This window comes from Macaca fascicularis, chromosome 1 (genome assembly GCF_037993035.2).
Source record: "Macaca fascicularis isolate 582-1 chromosome 1, T2T-MFA8v1.1".
Taxonomy (NCBI): Eukaryota; Metazoa; Chordata; class Mammalia; order Primates; family Cercopithecidae; genus Macaca; species Macaca fascicularis.
Window position 1 is genome coordinate 55,304,068 of NC_088375.1, and position 17,329 is coordinate 55,321,396.

At 30.1% G+C, this 17,329-nt stretch overlaps 2 protein-coding genes across 29 annotated transcripts in view; one reads left to right on the top strand and one right to left on the bottom strand.

The window, feature by feature from the left end:
- The window catches only part of CRB1 (crumbs cell polarity complex component 1), a 500,591-nt gene that overhangs the window by 393,538 nt on the left and 89,724 nt on the right, over positions 1–17,329 (top strand). Inside the window, exon 12 of one of the 2 annotated variants that reach the window (XM_065539177.1) lies at positions 456–639. The exons of the other annotated variant lie outside the window; for it this stretch is intronic. Coding sequence (XP_065395249.1) covers positions 456–572 — 117 coding nt within the window. The 3' untranslated portion in view covers positions 573–639. Of the gene's footprint in view, positions 1–455; positions 640–17,329 lie in introns of those variants that run through there. 2 annotated transcript variants of the gene reach the window in all.
- Positions 1–17,329, bottom strand: part of DENND1B (DENN domain containing 1B) — a 279,648-nt gene that overhangs the window by 101,655 nt on the left and 160,664 nt on the right. For 19 of the 27 annotated variants that reach the window (XR_012430982.1, XR_012430989.1, XR_012430990.1 and 16 more), the window contains 3 exons: positions 15,736–15,836; positions 10,063–10,108; positions 5,235–5,336 (listed from right to left, as the gene is read on the bottom strand). Coding sequence is in view for 22 of the 27 variants with exons in the window: in XM_065539215.2 (XP_065395287.1) it covers positions 5,235–5,336; positions 10,063–10,108; positions 15,736–15,836 (249 nt within the window). In the remaining 5 variants the exon portion in view is untranslated. The remainder of the gene's footprint in view (positions 1–5,234; positions 5,337–10,062; positions 10,109–15,735; positions 15,837–17,329) is intronic. The other 8 variants (XM_074031769.1, XM_074031776.1, XM_074031766.1 and 5 more) reach the window with 2 other exon arrangements.

Sequence of the window (17,329 nt, forward strand, 5' to 3'; positions counted from 1 at the left end):
TTAAGGTTTTTGGGTTTTGCTTTTGTCTTCTTTGTTTTAGTATTTAAGGTTTATATTTTTAAAATATACACCAAGAAAACAGTTGGGAGGACAGTAAAATCTATAATAGTTTACCTACAAACAACAACAAAAAAAACTACTTTGTAAATAATTATGTCTCTGACAATAACTATTTAAAAGAATAGCTGAGTTTCCACAGACATTCAGCTGGGTATGCAGAAGCACAATGACTGCCATCACAACATGGTCTCTTTTTCTAAACACAGGAAACAAAAGGTTATACTCATAGTCAAAAAAGTATATTTTATATATGCATCCAGGTTTCTCATTTTCATTATTATTAAAGTCAAATGGAAACATCCTTATAAAATGTTCTAGGAGGTAACTGTAAACAGACTTTAAAAGCAAGCTTCTATTACTAAAGATAAAAGAAGTGCAATTATATTTCCTTTCAGCAATCACGTATTGAACGCCTATTTACGAAGCACTGTACCAAGGCTGTGTGGCGGGAGCAAGGTACAACTAGAGGCCTGAATTCTACCAATTGGAGATTGAGAGGAGAAAAAGCATGACTATACTTTTCCAAGGGCAAACTAAAAGCAATATTTGTCTCCTGAAGTAATAAAATGTTCTCCAAATTACTCTAGAAGCTGAGTGAATCTTTCTAACCTGACCACCCTAGAAATTTGTTAGGGACTTCATTTACCATTAAACACAATAAGGATAACAGCAGAACTGTGGCAAACCTGGAACTAATATAATATTCTCTGGGGCCTATTTTTCTTTATAACATATATTATGACAATTTAACATGTTAAACCTTCATGTTAGATTACAGGAAATATTCAATGAATTAAACATATCCATTGACAGTCCGTGTGGTTCTAAGAGTTTAATTTGCTTACATAACTTAATATTTTTTAAAAAGTTTATTTTAGAATTATCTGAAAAAAACTAATTCTTTCAAGCTTATCCCCAAATTAATAAATTCACTTGAATGTAGATATTCAAATATTTGATATCAGAGATTTAGAGACTTTCTCCAGTTCTTATATGCTCTTAATGATTTTTGGTGATTCAGAGCAATTCGTGTCTTTCTTTTTTTTATCACAAAAAAACCATTTAAGGCACTCCTTCTTATGATTCCTGAAAGCTTCACTATAATATACATGATATTTTAGATAGCATCATTATAATAAAGTCTTTTCAATGTTTTAGTAATGAAATATGCTACATACAAAATATAGCTATCCTGTAACATACAGTGGTCTACAGTGACTTGTACAATAACTCTTAAGTGTACCATATTTTCTATATACCCTCATAGTAGAAAACACAAAATTATTTTCCAATAGTATTATATTTAAGACGAAAATGAAGTTTTAAAAATAGTGCTGAAAATCCTAATTTAAATCAAATGGATCAAACTAATATTTCTTTAATAAGTTTAAGTGGCAAGTAAACTTCTATAATATATTTTAAAGGAGTTATTCATTACATTGTATATCACATTTATATGAAAGGGACCATGGTCTACTGTTTCAGACACAGGCCTGAGGATCAACCTCTATGAACTGAATCTCTAGATGTACCATTAACAGTATACTTTCTGTGCCTTGATTTTCTTATCTAAAATAGGAATAGCATAATGACCTATCAATATTATTACTATTCTTACAATCTAACGAGTTTAAATTATTAGAGACAGTTAAGCAATACAGGTCAAAAAACTTGCCTGTTGTAACGAATACTGTAATACATGTAACTTTTTCAGATGTCAATTCATTTTTTCAGATGTCAATTCATTTCAGAGGTACTTTCATCTATAGGAATTTATAATTGTTTAATTTAATATTCATATGAGGAGAGAATTCCTAAATCTTATAATTCTAATTATTAGCTTAATTCCTGGTAAGAGGGTAATCCTATTTATATTTGAAATAGTAACAACCTCCAAATTGCTTTTTAAAATGTTGATGATAAAAATTAAAATGAGCAGGAATATCTCAGAAATACATTTTAAATTATTATGCAATTAAAACTAAATTGTATGCAGATTTGGAATAGGAGGTTTTAATACTGCATTTTCATAAATTAAAATCAACTCATTTGAGATTTCAAATGTTATATTTAATTCAATTGGTTCTTTTTCTCACCCTTATGAACATACCACAATAACACTAACTTTGATGCTGTAACTGAGTCCTAACATTTACTTTTTTTATTTCAAAACATTCAAACTATACTACAGATGTTTGAAGGTGTCTATTTGGCATAGCCACTAAAAAAATAAAGTCGCAATATATTCATAGACAAAAACTACAAGAGTATATTTTATTGGATCTACTGCCTTTAAAAGTTATTCCATGTAATAATCAATATCGTTAAAATCACTCCCAATAAAATATTTGTTTTTTTTCTTTTAATGATCCAAATCTATAGTGAAATGATGAAATCAAAAAACAAGTGTTCTTGTCAGAAGACAGGAAAAGAGGTTTTCCCCCTCCCTTAAGGAAAACAAAGGAATCCTGAAAGCTTTGCCCTGATTTATTTTTCCAATTTTAAATACCTTAAGAGTAGCGGAACTGCTACTGGCATGGTAGTATTTCTAACAGTCAATAAATCTAAAATATTATGTGTGAATATTGGAATGAAGCCATTAAGAAGATTACAGCATGCAACACAGCAGAGGGTCCACAGGAAAAAAGAACTAGTAATTCAGGACAACTGTGACCACTGACCTTTGAACAGCCAAGACCACTGGTCAATCTGACACAATAATAGAGCACACATGCATAGAAAGTCAACCAGCCCATAAGTATAATTTAAATGCTTTGGTGAATGATTTTAAAAGGACCCCCCCCATTTAAATCTCAGTTAACCTATTAAACAATCAAACAATACTAATAGTAACATTTTTCAGGTTTCAAGTATATTTTATCAATTTAAATCACACACAAAAAATTTTAGGAAGATCATTTGCAATTTTAACACATCTCATTTAAAACATTTACAATTGTCCTGTTCTGTCTAGTGGGGGTAGGGCAGCTTCTAAAATATGATGTGATGCTTCATCCTATTTCCTCCAAAATTATAAGAGATAGAAAACAGATGAAAAAGCTAAATTTATTAGAAATGGGTTCTAAAAATCACCCAAAATATTTTTAGAAAATTACCATAACTTTAAACCATCTCATACTTTCAGTAAATGGTCCTAGCTCCATCTCAGAACAATTTTTGTCTATTCTTTAAATTTCTCTGTAAGCCTGTGTCCCTGAATTTCAAGCATATATTTATTTAATCAATTTATACCACCTTTCAGTATAACTTTTATCTATATTTTTAAATATTTCAGTTATGTTTACATTGTTGTTCATGAGTAAATAACAAGATGGTCCCTTCTGTCATTTTATATATTTAGACCTTTACATGTGTGAATATTTAACTTCTCCATATATTTAAATAAATGTTTTAATCATCAAACTAATTCTACTAGGAAAGTAGTACTTCTCAATTTAAAAAAGAATCACCCATCAAAAAATAAAATTTCAAAGATTATTTTTCTCAAGAATCATCTGTCATTGATTGAAGCTGCCTATAAAAATTTTAATATCATGTACAGGAAAGCTGAATTTCTTTCTCTTTTTTTTCTTCTTTCTCTTTTTAACAAACAATCTTTCTCCCTAGGATATTAACGGTAGGAAGTACGTGCACATAAGGAAAGCGTTCCTAAAAGTCAGGATTCTATTTTCATAATTATTTCTCTATACAGTGAAAAACACTTTGAATTATTTTTAAATGAATAACTCTAATAATTTATTTGTGATTTTGTTTTTGCAAAAATTTTATAATGAGGTAATCTAGTTATAATAAGCTAAAAAGATGTAATTGTTCACTGGCCTAGGTTTAGATTTGTACATTCATAGCAAAAGTTTTACTACAGTAAGATAAGGTAGTTCAATTTTAATATGCCTCAAGGTCAGCAAGTATTTTAGGTTATTATGGGCATAAATAATCTGATTTTGACTTTAAAATCGTATTTTTCCTATCATTAGACAGAAGGACAATCAAGGCTGGTATTAGTGTATTTTTGAGTTTAGGATTTTTTAAATTCACTTTCTCAAATTCCTTAATAATGGATTTCAAAGTAATTCAATATTACAGAAAAATATGTTCTGAAGGTATATTTTTCCCAAATTTTAATATCCATATAAAGAATAAATGCTTTGATTTTTTAAAAGGAAGTTATTTTAACTTAGAACTATGTTATAAAGATATTTTTAAGTAGTCATTAAAATACATACAGAAACAATACTAGTTTGCATTTTTGTCCGATACTAAGGAATATGAAGGCCAAAAATAATGCACTTTTGGAGACTATTTAACATGACATACAGAATATGTCCCATTATAAGCTGCAGACACACTCACACACACACAACCCTCCGCAAGATCAAAGACCAGAAGAGAACTGGCACTTAATTTATCAGCCTTTACAGACAAAAGACAGTTTTCGTCATTTCAAAAGGATCAGATGTCTTTTATGACAAACTGGGTTTGCAGTTTAATTTACAAATAGAATTCTAAGTAAGCAGTCTTTGCTCTGCCAAAGCAAATGACAAACAGTGTAGGTTTTCATTCTTGCGGCCCTCAGCAGGATAGAAAAGATTAAAATAAAACTGAAATAATTTAGAGAAAACAAATAAATGTTTCAGAAAGTTGAGGGAGATCAAAGCCAGAATTTTCTGACCCCAACTGTACAAGCATTTCTTATTATATTGACCAGTAACATCAGATCATTAATTAAAAGGAAAAGCGCTGGCAGGTGGCAGGGAAGCAAAAGCCGATAATTGGCCCCCTTCTTCTTCTTGCCTTCAAAAACTCTCTCATTCTTTTGCAAGACATGCCACTAGGCAGACAGAAATGCCTACTTTGTAATATAATGATTAAGATGAGATGAAGAGACTTAGGTTTAAAGAAACTCTGCCTAATGAATGCATTCAGCTTTTTAATTATGATCCTACTTTTACAATAAGGAATATGATGTTCCATTCAAAATCTCAACTGCTAAAAGGTAAAAATATTAAATATGGAATCAACATTGATTTCTCTAACACCCCATGCAAATACCCAACCCTTTTATTTCAGATATTAAAAGTGGGAAAAATAACTTAGTAATTCAGAGGTCCAGGAGAAAACATATATGTTCACCACTGAATAGCCTTCATACTTACCACATCACTTGGTAGGTTGTTCAAGTCACTAAATGGTGATTCTAATGTGTTTGTATCAACATTTAACATAACAACATCTTCCAATGATTTATTTTTCGCTCTCTATTAAAAAAACACAATTATGAATACAAATCTTAGTATATTTACTTTACAAAGTTATGATGCGCTTGGAAACAGAAAATATTATCTTAACGCATTAGGCTTGGGAAAAGAAAAAAGGAAAATTCTATATTATAAAAGGATAGAAACAACTTTGCCTCCTGAGAAAGTCTGACTACAACCTATACGAAAAGATTTAGTAAAAATGCTTAAAATTGAATATTTGCTCATCTTATATTAAACATAACAACAACAAAACTTCTTATAAAATAGGCACAGTTACATCAAACCATAAACAAATTATATACTTTAAAATTTTTCCACTTAATTTCAGTCCCATGATACAAGAATTTGTGGCCAGCTCTATACCTATGTTTAGCATAAATCATATTGCAAGGATAACATAAACCAATAACTATGACTACAGCATTAAACTGTAATTTAAATTTTTTATCTATATTCCATACCAAAACGTATATGTTGATGATGAGGACTGAAAGCTGAATAAGAGAAAATAACAGGATAGTAATATGGAATTTATTGTTAGTAATATTTCTCACATGAATTTCAATAGAAGGTATCAAATTTAATAGCCTATCAGACTATCTTGACTTGTCTCATTTGTTTGAAAGTTTAATCAAAATAGTCAAATTATCTCAATATGTCTACAAATAATAGTAAATAAGAATTTTATCATATTTTTCATCCTTAAAATACTTACAGTTCATTTTTCCTACTTAAACTAATAGGTATACTTAAACAATTCATATAATTTTATTAGTCTTATTTAATTTGTAACAAATAGTATTATTCTTTAGTGATAAGTGCTCATTAATTAAATATATTCGTGAACTCTGAATTTTATAATTGTATAAGTCAACTAGCAATAGGTTAATAATTTTAGTGTAGTATTTTTAAAGTGGTGGTCTACAATAATAGTCATTTTTGAAAATTATCACTTAAAACCTTATTACCTTATATTTTAAATTAGCCAAACTGGTTATTTTACATTGATCATAATTAAAATTTCTCTGATCCATTTACAATTTCAAATCTCTGCATATGAGAATGTTAAACTTTCTAAAGCAATGGTAGTCTAAAGCAGAGAATTTCCACATGTTAAGAAAGGCTTAATGTCTACAATGAGGACAGATGATTCTAAAAATCTGTCTTCTTTATTATAAAGACTTAAAAGATGGCCACTTCTAAGATATTAGCAGAGAATCACCTACAGTGATACTATTGATACTACTTCAAAAATATTTACAAATACACTCATTTCCTTTTCTTTTCACATGTTTACAAATATGTAAAAAGCTTTAAGTACATATATGTGTAGTTACCTATAAAGTAACTATAGTATGACTACAATAACCTATTTTATAAGTAAAAATATAAATTATATTAATCACATTTGTGTGAAAAACATGTCATAATTTTGATTTTCCTCTTCAACTTTAAGTTCTCATTTTATGACAGAAACTATAAAGATAATCCAATAAACCTGACATATTTGTTAAGGGATAAAATGACTTAGTTTGTAAATAGCCTAAGATAAGGTTATGTGCCCACAAAGTGTTTTGTGAGGACATTATCACTAAACTCAGAACAAGGAAATTGGTACTACTATGATATGTACACTTTTTTCAAAACTGCTCTTAGTTTTAAAAACCTGGTAATTGCTAAATATTAAATTTTATTTAAGGGACCACTCAAAAAAGAATAGAAAAATAAATTCATTTCAAATTAATAAACTGAGATTCCCTGACATGAAAATAATTCTATCAATACATTAGCAAAAAAGGAAAAAATAGAGAGTAACAAATTTATTTTAATTTGGATTAGTATCAATATTTTATCTATTTTTTCTCTCCAAATTAGACTTCAACTATTTTTTTTTCTAAATAGGCATGGGAAGTCATGTGGTATATAAAACGGTACCTCTTTCTGTGTCTCACTGTTACATCTCATAAAGTTATGAGATACAAAATTAAGAAAATTTTAAAAATTGTCTTTTTCTTCAAAAATAAGAAAACATAGACTGAAATGCTTATTAAGCACAACTGTATGAAGTGAAGTCTTTCTCACACCCTCTATGTTTAACTTTTCCATACAATATGGCTACAAATATACTTATGCACATTAATACAAAGAAATGACACAGTGGCAGCAATCACATGATTTTATAAACTGGGTCAACATTTTATTTAGAATCTGTTGTACATTAAAACAATGAGATATTCCTCTACTAATTTATTCCTTATGACCTGCAGGCCTTAGTCTGCCTTGAGTTCATCCCCAAAGTCTAGTTTTCAGGCAGAACAAAGTGTCTTTAGCCTTTATTTTAGAAGGAAATTTGTATTTTAAAAAGATTCTGGCCATCCTTTACTCATAATTTCATTAAAACAATTGAAAGAAAGATGTTAAGGGATGTTAATTTCATGTCTTTGAACAAATACATTTAGAAGTTGTTACATTAGGTTGGTGCAAAATTAACCGCAGTTTTTGCCATTTAAAAAAACAGCAAAACCGCAATTATATTTGCACCAACCTAAAAAAACAATAAAATGTGTTGAAACTCTCTTGACCAAGAGAAAGGGAATAAGAAAATATTTTAATTATTCCTTAAAGAAAAATTGGTTGTAATTGCCAAGCAAGAAGCAAATATTTACTCAGTTCAGTCTTACATATTAAATATGTAAATAGCTGTATCAATATTTTAATTACAAGACCATTTTGGTAAAAATTAAAAAGCATAAAAGGTAGAAATTTTAGTGAAAAAAATCTTCCTAATAGTGCCATAACAAGAATGAAATTTGCACGACTGACATCATCTTGTAATAGATTAACAAGAAAGTTGTTGAATGGTATCCAATTGTTTTAAAAGCATTCCTGAAGTGCCCAGTATAGCTTCTCATTCACTAATAAACCAATTAAATAAAATAAGGCTGACTATTAAGACACTTAGATAAGTCCAGAGTATGAAAAATACAGAGATTTCAACCAGTCTAATCATGGCTTCAAATATTCTCATTTAATAATACGAGTCAATTTAAAGTTAGAATGGATTATTCTCTAAGACAACACTTTTTAAGGAGAAAACAATTCTTAAATTTGCTACTTAAAAACAGTATTGGTTTTCTTTATAGGTATCCAAGAATATGTGATAAATTTAATTGAATGTTTAAAATATATACCCTTTTCTACAGTATTTTGGAAAAGCTGAATCATTTGTTTTAAAACTTGATGTAGAATCATTATGCAAAAAAACCTGTAACATCAACAGGTAACCAACAACTTTAAATATTTTTCATCTCTATAATAAATAAACATGTTATAAAAATTATGTATCCTATTAGATTCATTAAGAAGCGACAAGTACACTAATATAAAAATCAAATTTGACGACCCTTTTTAGAAAACAATCCAACCAAGGTTAGATTTTAAATAAAGTCAAATTACTGATAAACTAAATGCTAGTCATATAATCTTGTAACAAATTAAGTACCTACTCATTCATATTTCATTTTATGCAATTTATCCTTTCACTGAAACTACCTTGGCATGTAAGAACAAGTTTTCTAGAAATGAATAAAAAATAAGGAGTCATAAAGTTATGCAACTCAGACTTCAATATTACAAACAAACCTACTCAAGATATTCATTTAAATATTTTTTTGTTATTGGTGAAACAAATAAAAAATGTTGCCCTAGCATTTTGTGATAAGCAAAAATGCCCAAAGCTAGAGTACAGGTCGGAATCCACAACCTGCACCTCCTAAAGGGGCATGACTCTCTCCCAATATGATCCTCAGGAGTTTTAAAATATATCAACAGACTCATCTTTGATCAAAGCAAGGACTGATGGAGTGTATACAGTGATGGCAACTAAGAGGAAAACCAAAGCTAACTCATTTAGGTTGCTCATTAGAAACTGGGTTAAAGTACAATCTGTACAACCAGCAAAAAAAGATAAATTTATCTGAATAAAACTGATAGCATCCAGCATAATGACACCACTCAATTGACCCAATCCTTTGTTTTAATTCAAGCCTTTTGCTTATTTTGTTAAGATGCTGACCCCATACCAAGACCTTCCTGGGAATCTCACTAATTTCAAGTTCCTGGTGTTAATAGTTCAAGGTCTTTCACTATAGGAATAACTTAAATGACAAAAATATTTTAAAATGATGCGGTAATGGTGGAAAAAAAATACTAAATTTTATATTCCCAAACAGAACTGAAAATTAAAACTTAAGGCTATATTCTAAAGTTAATGATTAGTATATTAAAACCACATTTAAAATATATATACTGATAAATGGGAACATAATGAAGTCAGCAAAATAAAAAATTTTACTTCATGACTCATAAGTACATAAATTTTGACTTTCAAAATATAGGTCTGAAAAAGAGATATAAATGATCTCAAGCTGCCATAAAAAAAGGCAATTGATCAAGGACTGAAGTTTTAGTATTTAAAACTTATATGATTTCTACCAAATATAACCTATTTTTATGGATTTCATGCCATAAAAAAATGGTCATTTAGTATGTTAATTTAAATGAAATTATTTCAATGTTCTTTTTAAAAATGATAAGCATACTCTAAATATGAAACGAGTCACTTCTTTGTCCTATTCCATTGATATTCCTTCAAAACAAAACTGTTTTAACTATTATTTTATGAGTTAATTTTATCACTATCTCATGTCTGAAAGATACTCACCTCTATGAGGCTGGAGTGTATTCCAATCAGGTATGGCATTGGGGCACTAAATTAAAAATATATATATGCATAGATTCATATAGTTCATTAAAACTGAAACAACAGTATAAGTAATTCAAAATGATTAAAAATTAAATGTACTAAATGCTCAGTTCCAGCATAACACATTATGGATATTCAAAATTATTCAATATATAAAGCTCAAATTTAATCTTAGAGGCCATTAATATATTTAAACTTAAGGTTGCTTTTTATAAACATCATAAAGTCATTTATAATTTAATCAAGAGTTATAATGTCTAAAAAGTTTGTTTGTTGGTTTGTTTTTAACTTAAGAAGAATATCAAGGTCTAGGCCATAGTCTGAATTGAATCTTTTCCATATACCTCATAGCAAATATATCCTAATCATCAAACTTATTTACATCCCTTTTGCACATCTTTTCCTATTCAATTAAATTCTTATTTCTATGATATTCTTAATACATATCTTCATTGATACATACCTCCTATGTCACCAAATATTAGGGTCACAGGGTCAGTCTGCAAATATTTATCAAGACTTATTGTTTGTCAGGCACTGTTCTGGGAGTGGATGTACAAAAGGAAACAATTTCCTCACCTACTGTGCTATCTTTCCCCTCGTATACATTGTCTTTTATTTACTTAATTGTATAAATTCAGATTTATCCAACTTTCACTTTTAATAATGAAATAATTTTAATAAATTTAAAAATACTTAAGTGTGAGAATAATCTTGAATTAATTAATTCGACACATGATATTTAGAGCAAAGCAGGTGCCAGGCCTTAGGATAGACACTTGGGAACATAAGAGACAATATAAACAGAATATATTCCCTATGGGTTTTATACTCTTGCAAAAAATATAGATACTAAATTTTTAATACATAAAATAAGAATTGCTGGTTATTTCAGAAATACTTCTCATGAAATACAAGAAGAAAATTATTCAACTTGACATTTCAAACCTAAAATATTATCTAACAGAAAAACATGAGAATTGACAGATATCTACGAAGGCAATAGTGGATATATGAAAAAATAGCTATTTTAAAATAAAACGTTTTTGGTAATTCTTTTACAGGCATCTTTGTGTTCTATTATCACACACCTTTTCTGTTAATGCAAACAGATAATCCTGTTTCTCAAAGGATTTGCATAATTTTCTAAACATCATTGTCATTATCAGAACAGAGATGTCCAAATTTCTGTGTGTTCACTTTGCTACTGAGAACCATCAACAGATTACACAGGCACCCTGACAGACCCAGAGATTTCACAGTAATCTTAAAAGTTCCAAATTTATTTAAAGATGGCTAACCACTAATCCATATATCCAGAATTTACAAAGTAAGTGTTAAAGTTCTTATTTTACTCCTCATTAGCCTGTACATTCTAGTTCATTACTTCTTATTGTACTAGATTCTAATTCCCAGTTGTCTTTGCCCTTTGTAGCTTTGTTCCTTCCTATTTATTTTTTTAATTTGAATGCAAGAGACCATCTGGAATTGATCTGATATTCTGGATACTTCACTAGGCTGAAAGTTGAGAACTTTTTATAGGCCTTGATATCCTTAAGACCTAAGAGATTTTCTACCTTCAAAAGGAAACAGGAGGAACAAATGTGGACTGTTCCACTACTTCCCTAGTTCAAGTTCTCATCCCTGAATTCCTTCTGGGGCTCCAGAGAAGACTAAAGTGCATATCACTAGCAAATCTAGGCTTCCACAACAAGGTTTTGATAACTTTAACAAAATGAAGTTAGGCAACTCCCATGATCTTAAATATCTCAATCCCTGCCTATATCCAAAATACCATAAAATTATTAAAGTCACTGCATAAACTTCCAGTTCACCTCAGGTTAGCTTATCCTACTCACAAGATTTATAGTACAGAAAAAGCCCATGCAGTCTGAAATTCAAAGTACATTTTAATGAAAGAGTTTTAAAATAGTTAAGCCTTCTAAAAAACAATAGTTACTAAGTCCATTTTACAAATGTTGGTGGGATAAATGGGTGGGTCAGAGTTTCATAAAATCAGAAGCAGACTGCTAAATAACCTACTGAAGTGCCAGCAAATACATCTAGGAAAACATTTTTTTAAACTTTATGGAAGACATACTTATTTTTTGAAGTATAAAAAACACATTTATAAAAATTATTAAGCTGGCATAAAAATATCAATTAAAAAGCTTGTATGCAAAATGTAATAATAACTTGATTACATTTAAAATGGGATCACTTGTTACATCCACATGTTCTCTTCTCACCAATTTCTCATAAACTCCAAAACACGGATGTGAGAACTGTAAATATTATTAACCTAGAGACTAATTTCTTAAAATAATTACAGTTTGCAGAATATAGAGTGAATAGTTGTTTCTTTCTCACAAAAACTGGATTGTGTAATCCTAATATGAAATCACTCAAATCTCATGAAATGTAAGTTTGCAACCCTAGCTTAAATTTCCTAATTCGATTAGAGCATTATCAAGTCAAGAAGAAATTCTTGGCAACACAGACGTTTTGTCCTCTGTGTGCAAAACTGTCCTAGATCTTTCTTTCAATGTAGTTATTTTGCAAAGATGGGATACAGAAACCTCCATATGATTGCTGCTTCTTTTTGGTAGCAATTATCTGTATTTAAGAATAGCTTTTTTTTTTTTTTTAGGTTTTCTTACAAAGAGACCACCAATGACATAGACCATAACAGCAGTCTATTGGGGTAGTCTGAAGTATACAATTTTCCCATTTGTTTTTTTAAAAAACCTATTCTCTCAGAAGCTAAACCTGCTCCTTTCATAAAAAGAAGAGTCATATAGCCTGACTCAATCATTCATGAACAAATAATAGATAATAATAATTTTACTAGCACTAAAGTCACATTATCTGTCATGTGTTTATGGATTCAGATAGGTTAAGAGTGCCTTGCAACATCACAGACTTGCCATATTAAAGTATTCTTATATTGGCTGATTAGGGAAAAATGCAGATGGTGTCATTTCCTCCCAGGCACCTTCTTTAAGCTACCAGGGAGTGTACGCCACTTCTTTTCATGTGTTGCCATCCATGGTCCTTTGTATGCCTATCCTGTAATACTTATAATGTTGCAGTACTGTGCTATGTGTGTGCATGTGTGCACATCTAAGTATGTGTGTATTTCTTGCTATCTGTGAACCCTGCAAGGGCAGAAACTAAATCTTATTCATTACATTACATATTCACAGCTTGGCAAAATATTTAGATGGTCACTAAATGTTTAATGAACAAATGAATGGATGAATCAACAAAGTAACAAGGCTTTATTGGTGGACCAAGATGCGATATTCATCTATGGTCACAAGATGGCATTATGGCTCTCCACAGTCCAACCCACAGCAGAGCTACCAGCTGCAAAAACAGAAATACTTTATGGAGGTAGGATTACCTCAGGAATCAGAAAGTTCCAATCATGCCAAAGAGTTAGCAAATATATATCTTTTCCTATCAAATCTTCATGATACTATTTTTGAACTGGAATATTCATAAAAATTATTTAATCAAATACTGTGACACTGAAGGGATGATCTGTAATTTTTTTCCCTTTTACATGTAGATCAGTATGATTTTAACCTCAAGGATGGAAATGGAAGAAAACCGTTTACCTTAGGAAACAGTTTAGTTTACCAAGTTTTCTGATGGCTATTCTTTAAAAAAATATATTATATTACACTACTCAGTTCCTATGATAGAAGCTGAGCCTATCATTGTGACCTTAAGGTTCAGGAAGTTTCAGGTAACTTCTTGTTTGAATATCACTGATTTACTCTTTGAACCAGGGAGTTTTTGGCATGGAAGCTGTTAGAACTCAACCCAAAGGCTATTTCAGACATTAGAAACTAGAAAGAAAATTCCAGGGACTGAAATATGAAACAAGTTTCCTTCACTGAATTTAATGACGGGTAGAAACTATCAGAAAAGCTCTGGAAAAAATTAGTACAGAACTGCCTGTGTCATAGAATAATTTCTAAATAACATTTTAGAAAATCTTAAATGTGTAATTCATTATAGATAATTGAACTTAATTAAAGGTGTGTTATCTCTTAAGAGGTTAGAACATTTTAATATAAAAATTAAGATGGCACTAACATCATATATAAAATGTAATTCTAAAGATACATTATATAAAATCATATATCAATATATTTCCAAATACTGCTGTAACATGTATTTTTAAATAAGTAAAGTTTAATTACTGAACAGTATATACAAAGATCTACTGCATATGTCAACATAAATAAATGAGAGACCCTCCCTTTAAGGAATGCTAAAATACTACAGGTATGTTGGTTAAAGAAAAACTCTAAAATGAATAACAAAGGGCTTATTTATAGATTTAGCTTTATTCTTAGACTTGTGTGTATAACGCTTAACAATATAAACTACATTCCTATAGTTTCCTGCCAAACAGTTTCTCCTTTCTAGTTCTCAAACAGCATAATAGTAATGGTAGGTCACTGGGCACCTACTTCACAGCATTATCAATTCTAATAATATTACCATGCTGTGGAAACACAACAATATATTAATATAATCAATATGTGGCCAAGTACATGTGTTGTCACTACAATCACTTGCTCTGAAGAGAGTTAGTCATAAAAAGTTAATAGAAACCCTCTATGTATGAACTTAAATCATTTTTAATCCTTAATACTTTCTGCCTTTTATGAAATAAGAAAGTTAAATGAATGCATTGATTCTAAAAGTGCTGTGTTTTAGTAACATTAGCTGTGAAATAAGAAAACACATTAAGGTCAAAATTGTTTCCTTCTATGTGTGTGCACAATGGTTTAGAGAAAACATCCCATCACATTTCTTAAGAATTAGGCTACACCTGCAGAAGATGATTATGCAATAAAGATAACATTTCCCCCCCTAGTTTTGAAGAAGGCCCAGAAGCTGCTATTTAGAAGTCTAATCCTTATTTAGACTCATGATAAGTATGCAGATTCTTCCAGGCGAAGAGAACAAGGAGGTTCTAGAGGCCTGGTTATTGGGTGGGATCCCTTAGGAATTGTGTCTAATGCCAGGAAACTTTTCAGAATTACTCCCAGTACTTTTCAGCATTGCTGTTCATGGTGGTTCAAGGCTGAGACTTTGACTTAAACAAAAAACAAGAATTCTTGTAGTAGAGACAACCCCTTTGTCAGTACTTGGTATTTGGTGGGCTAATATCAAAAAAAGAGGGGTAGAGTAGTGTGTTCTGAAGTAAAGGTAACGAGAGTATGCCCTGACAGAGACAATGTGGTTTCTGGCAGATTTGCCAGACAAATTCCGACACCTGGGATATTGAGTTCTCTAACTGACACCATAACTTCTATACAGTTTTCCTAAACACAACTTAAGACTGTTATTTTTTCCTATTTTGCATTATCTAAATGACTGCAGAAGAAATTCACAAAATCTAAAGAACTTTATGTTTGCTAAGTATAAATTTGTGCTACCTTTGAACAGAATTATTTTGTCCTTCATAAAAGCCATCTTTACTATTTATTAAAATGTAAGTTTCTGTGATTTCTTTTAAATATACCACCAAGTTTATCTAATTCACAAATAAACAGATATCTAATCATGAAACCTAAATTTAAAGGAGTCTGGCAAAAGCCAGCTTACCAGCAGTAGTCCAGCAGGTGTGGAGGAAGCACTGGGATGTATATGTGTTGCCAATACATTGGGTATAGGAGAGCAGCTGATCCATGGATACAGGCAGTTAACTAAAATTTGTAAAAGGATAACAAAAATAAGTAGCTGCTGACCTTCCAAACAAAAAGCAATGTTCAATGTATCAACAATGAACAGTAATCACAGAACAATTTACATAATGACATAAATCACATTGTCTTTACCAATTCTACATGTAAAAAGTCTTATGTCTCAGAGGCCCCTCTGAAACATATATAAAGAGCAAAAGTAGCTTCTTGGGAATCATGTAGTTATAATCATCTGAAAATACAAAGCTTGGGATTAAAAACTTAGAACATAAGTAAAACTGAAAAATTAGGTGTGCATCTTAGAAAAATTGCAGGAAATTACAATTTATACAGCATAGTTTGTGTATCACTCAGATTAATATAACATGATTAAATATGGAAAGGAAGAGAGGCTGAAAGCTCCTGAGGGATATCATTAGGGCAAATTGCCAAAGAATGAAACATGAGCCAGTCAGGAGAGTCTGGAAGCTGCAAAAATATCAGGGGACTTGAATGTTCGACAGTTGGAGCTTCAGTAATGTGTGAACTGCGGGTTATGGTATCAAGAGACTCTGTTCACTGACACATAGAATGTCACTATTGACCAGCGAACTGCCCAAGCTTGACAGCTGTACTACAGGAAGCCAAGTATATCATAATTTCATATTTAAACTGTTCATTCCAGATTAACATTTTGTTTCCTAGCTTTATATCACAACAGCTGTAATTACATTGTTGCTATTTTAAAGGTAATTGCCATTTTAATTGTTTTGTTTTGGTAAGCAGTTAATTAAACATTTTTTAGTGCTTAACAAAAGGATATCACCTTTTCTTCCATCTTCTGACCCTCATCAGAATTCTTTCAATATGACTTTCTTTCCATTTTAAATTATATTTCCATAAATGTAAAGTCATTTTTATGCATAAAGCAATAATTAAATCAGCATTCTTAATCATTTTAAAGTTTTGCTATAGTCTGTATTTCAAGGTTACCAATTAAATTATTTTATTCAACTTGAAGATCAGAATTTTTTAAAAATCTGAAAATGAACCAGACTTTCTGTAAACCATTTTCTCTATTATTATACAAAGATATTTAAAGAAACTACATAATAATCCACAATTAATTTTAAAAAATGAATGTACACAAAGCAATCCAAATCCTATTAATAGCCACATTTGTCTATGTTTAAGCGCAAAGTAGTTCCATTACATAAAAAGTCAATTAAAGTAATTTGATCTGAACCAAAACTAAAAATTTTTATTCAAAGTATATTCATCTTTGCCATATGTGTTATATTTTTTCCAGTCACGTTTTTAATCAGTTTTATATGGCAAATAATGTATTTTGATTTCACTTGGGATGTTATCATTAAAGAATTTTACTACCTTATACTTACAAGCTTTAATAGGTTATCATAGTATTCCTTCAATAAATATTACTTTTTAAATTCCTTAATTAGAGCCTACAATATGCCACTAGGAGGCATTCAAATACTTCCATTTAACAATTACAG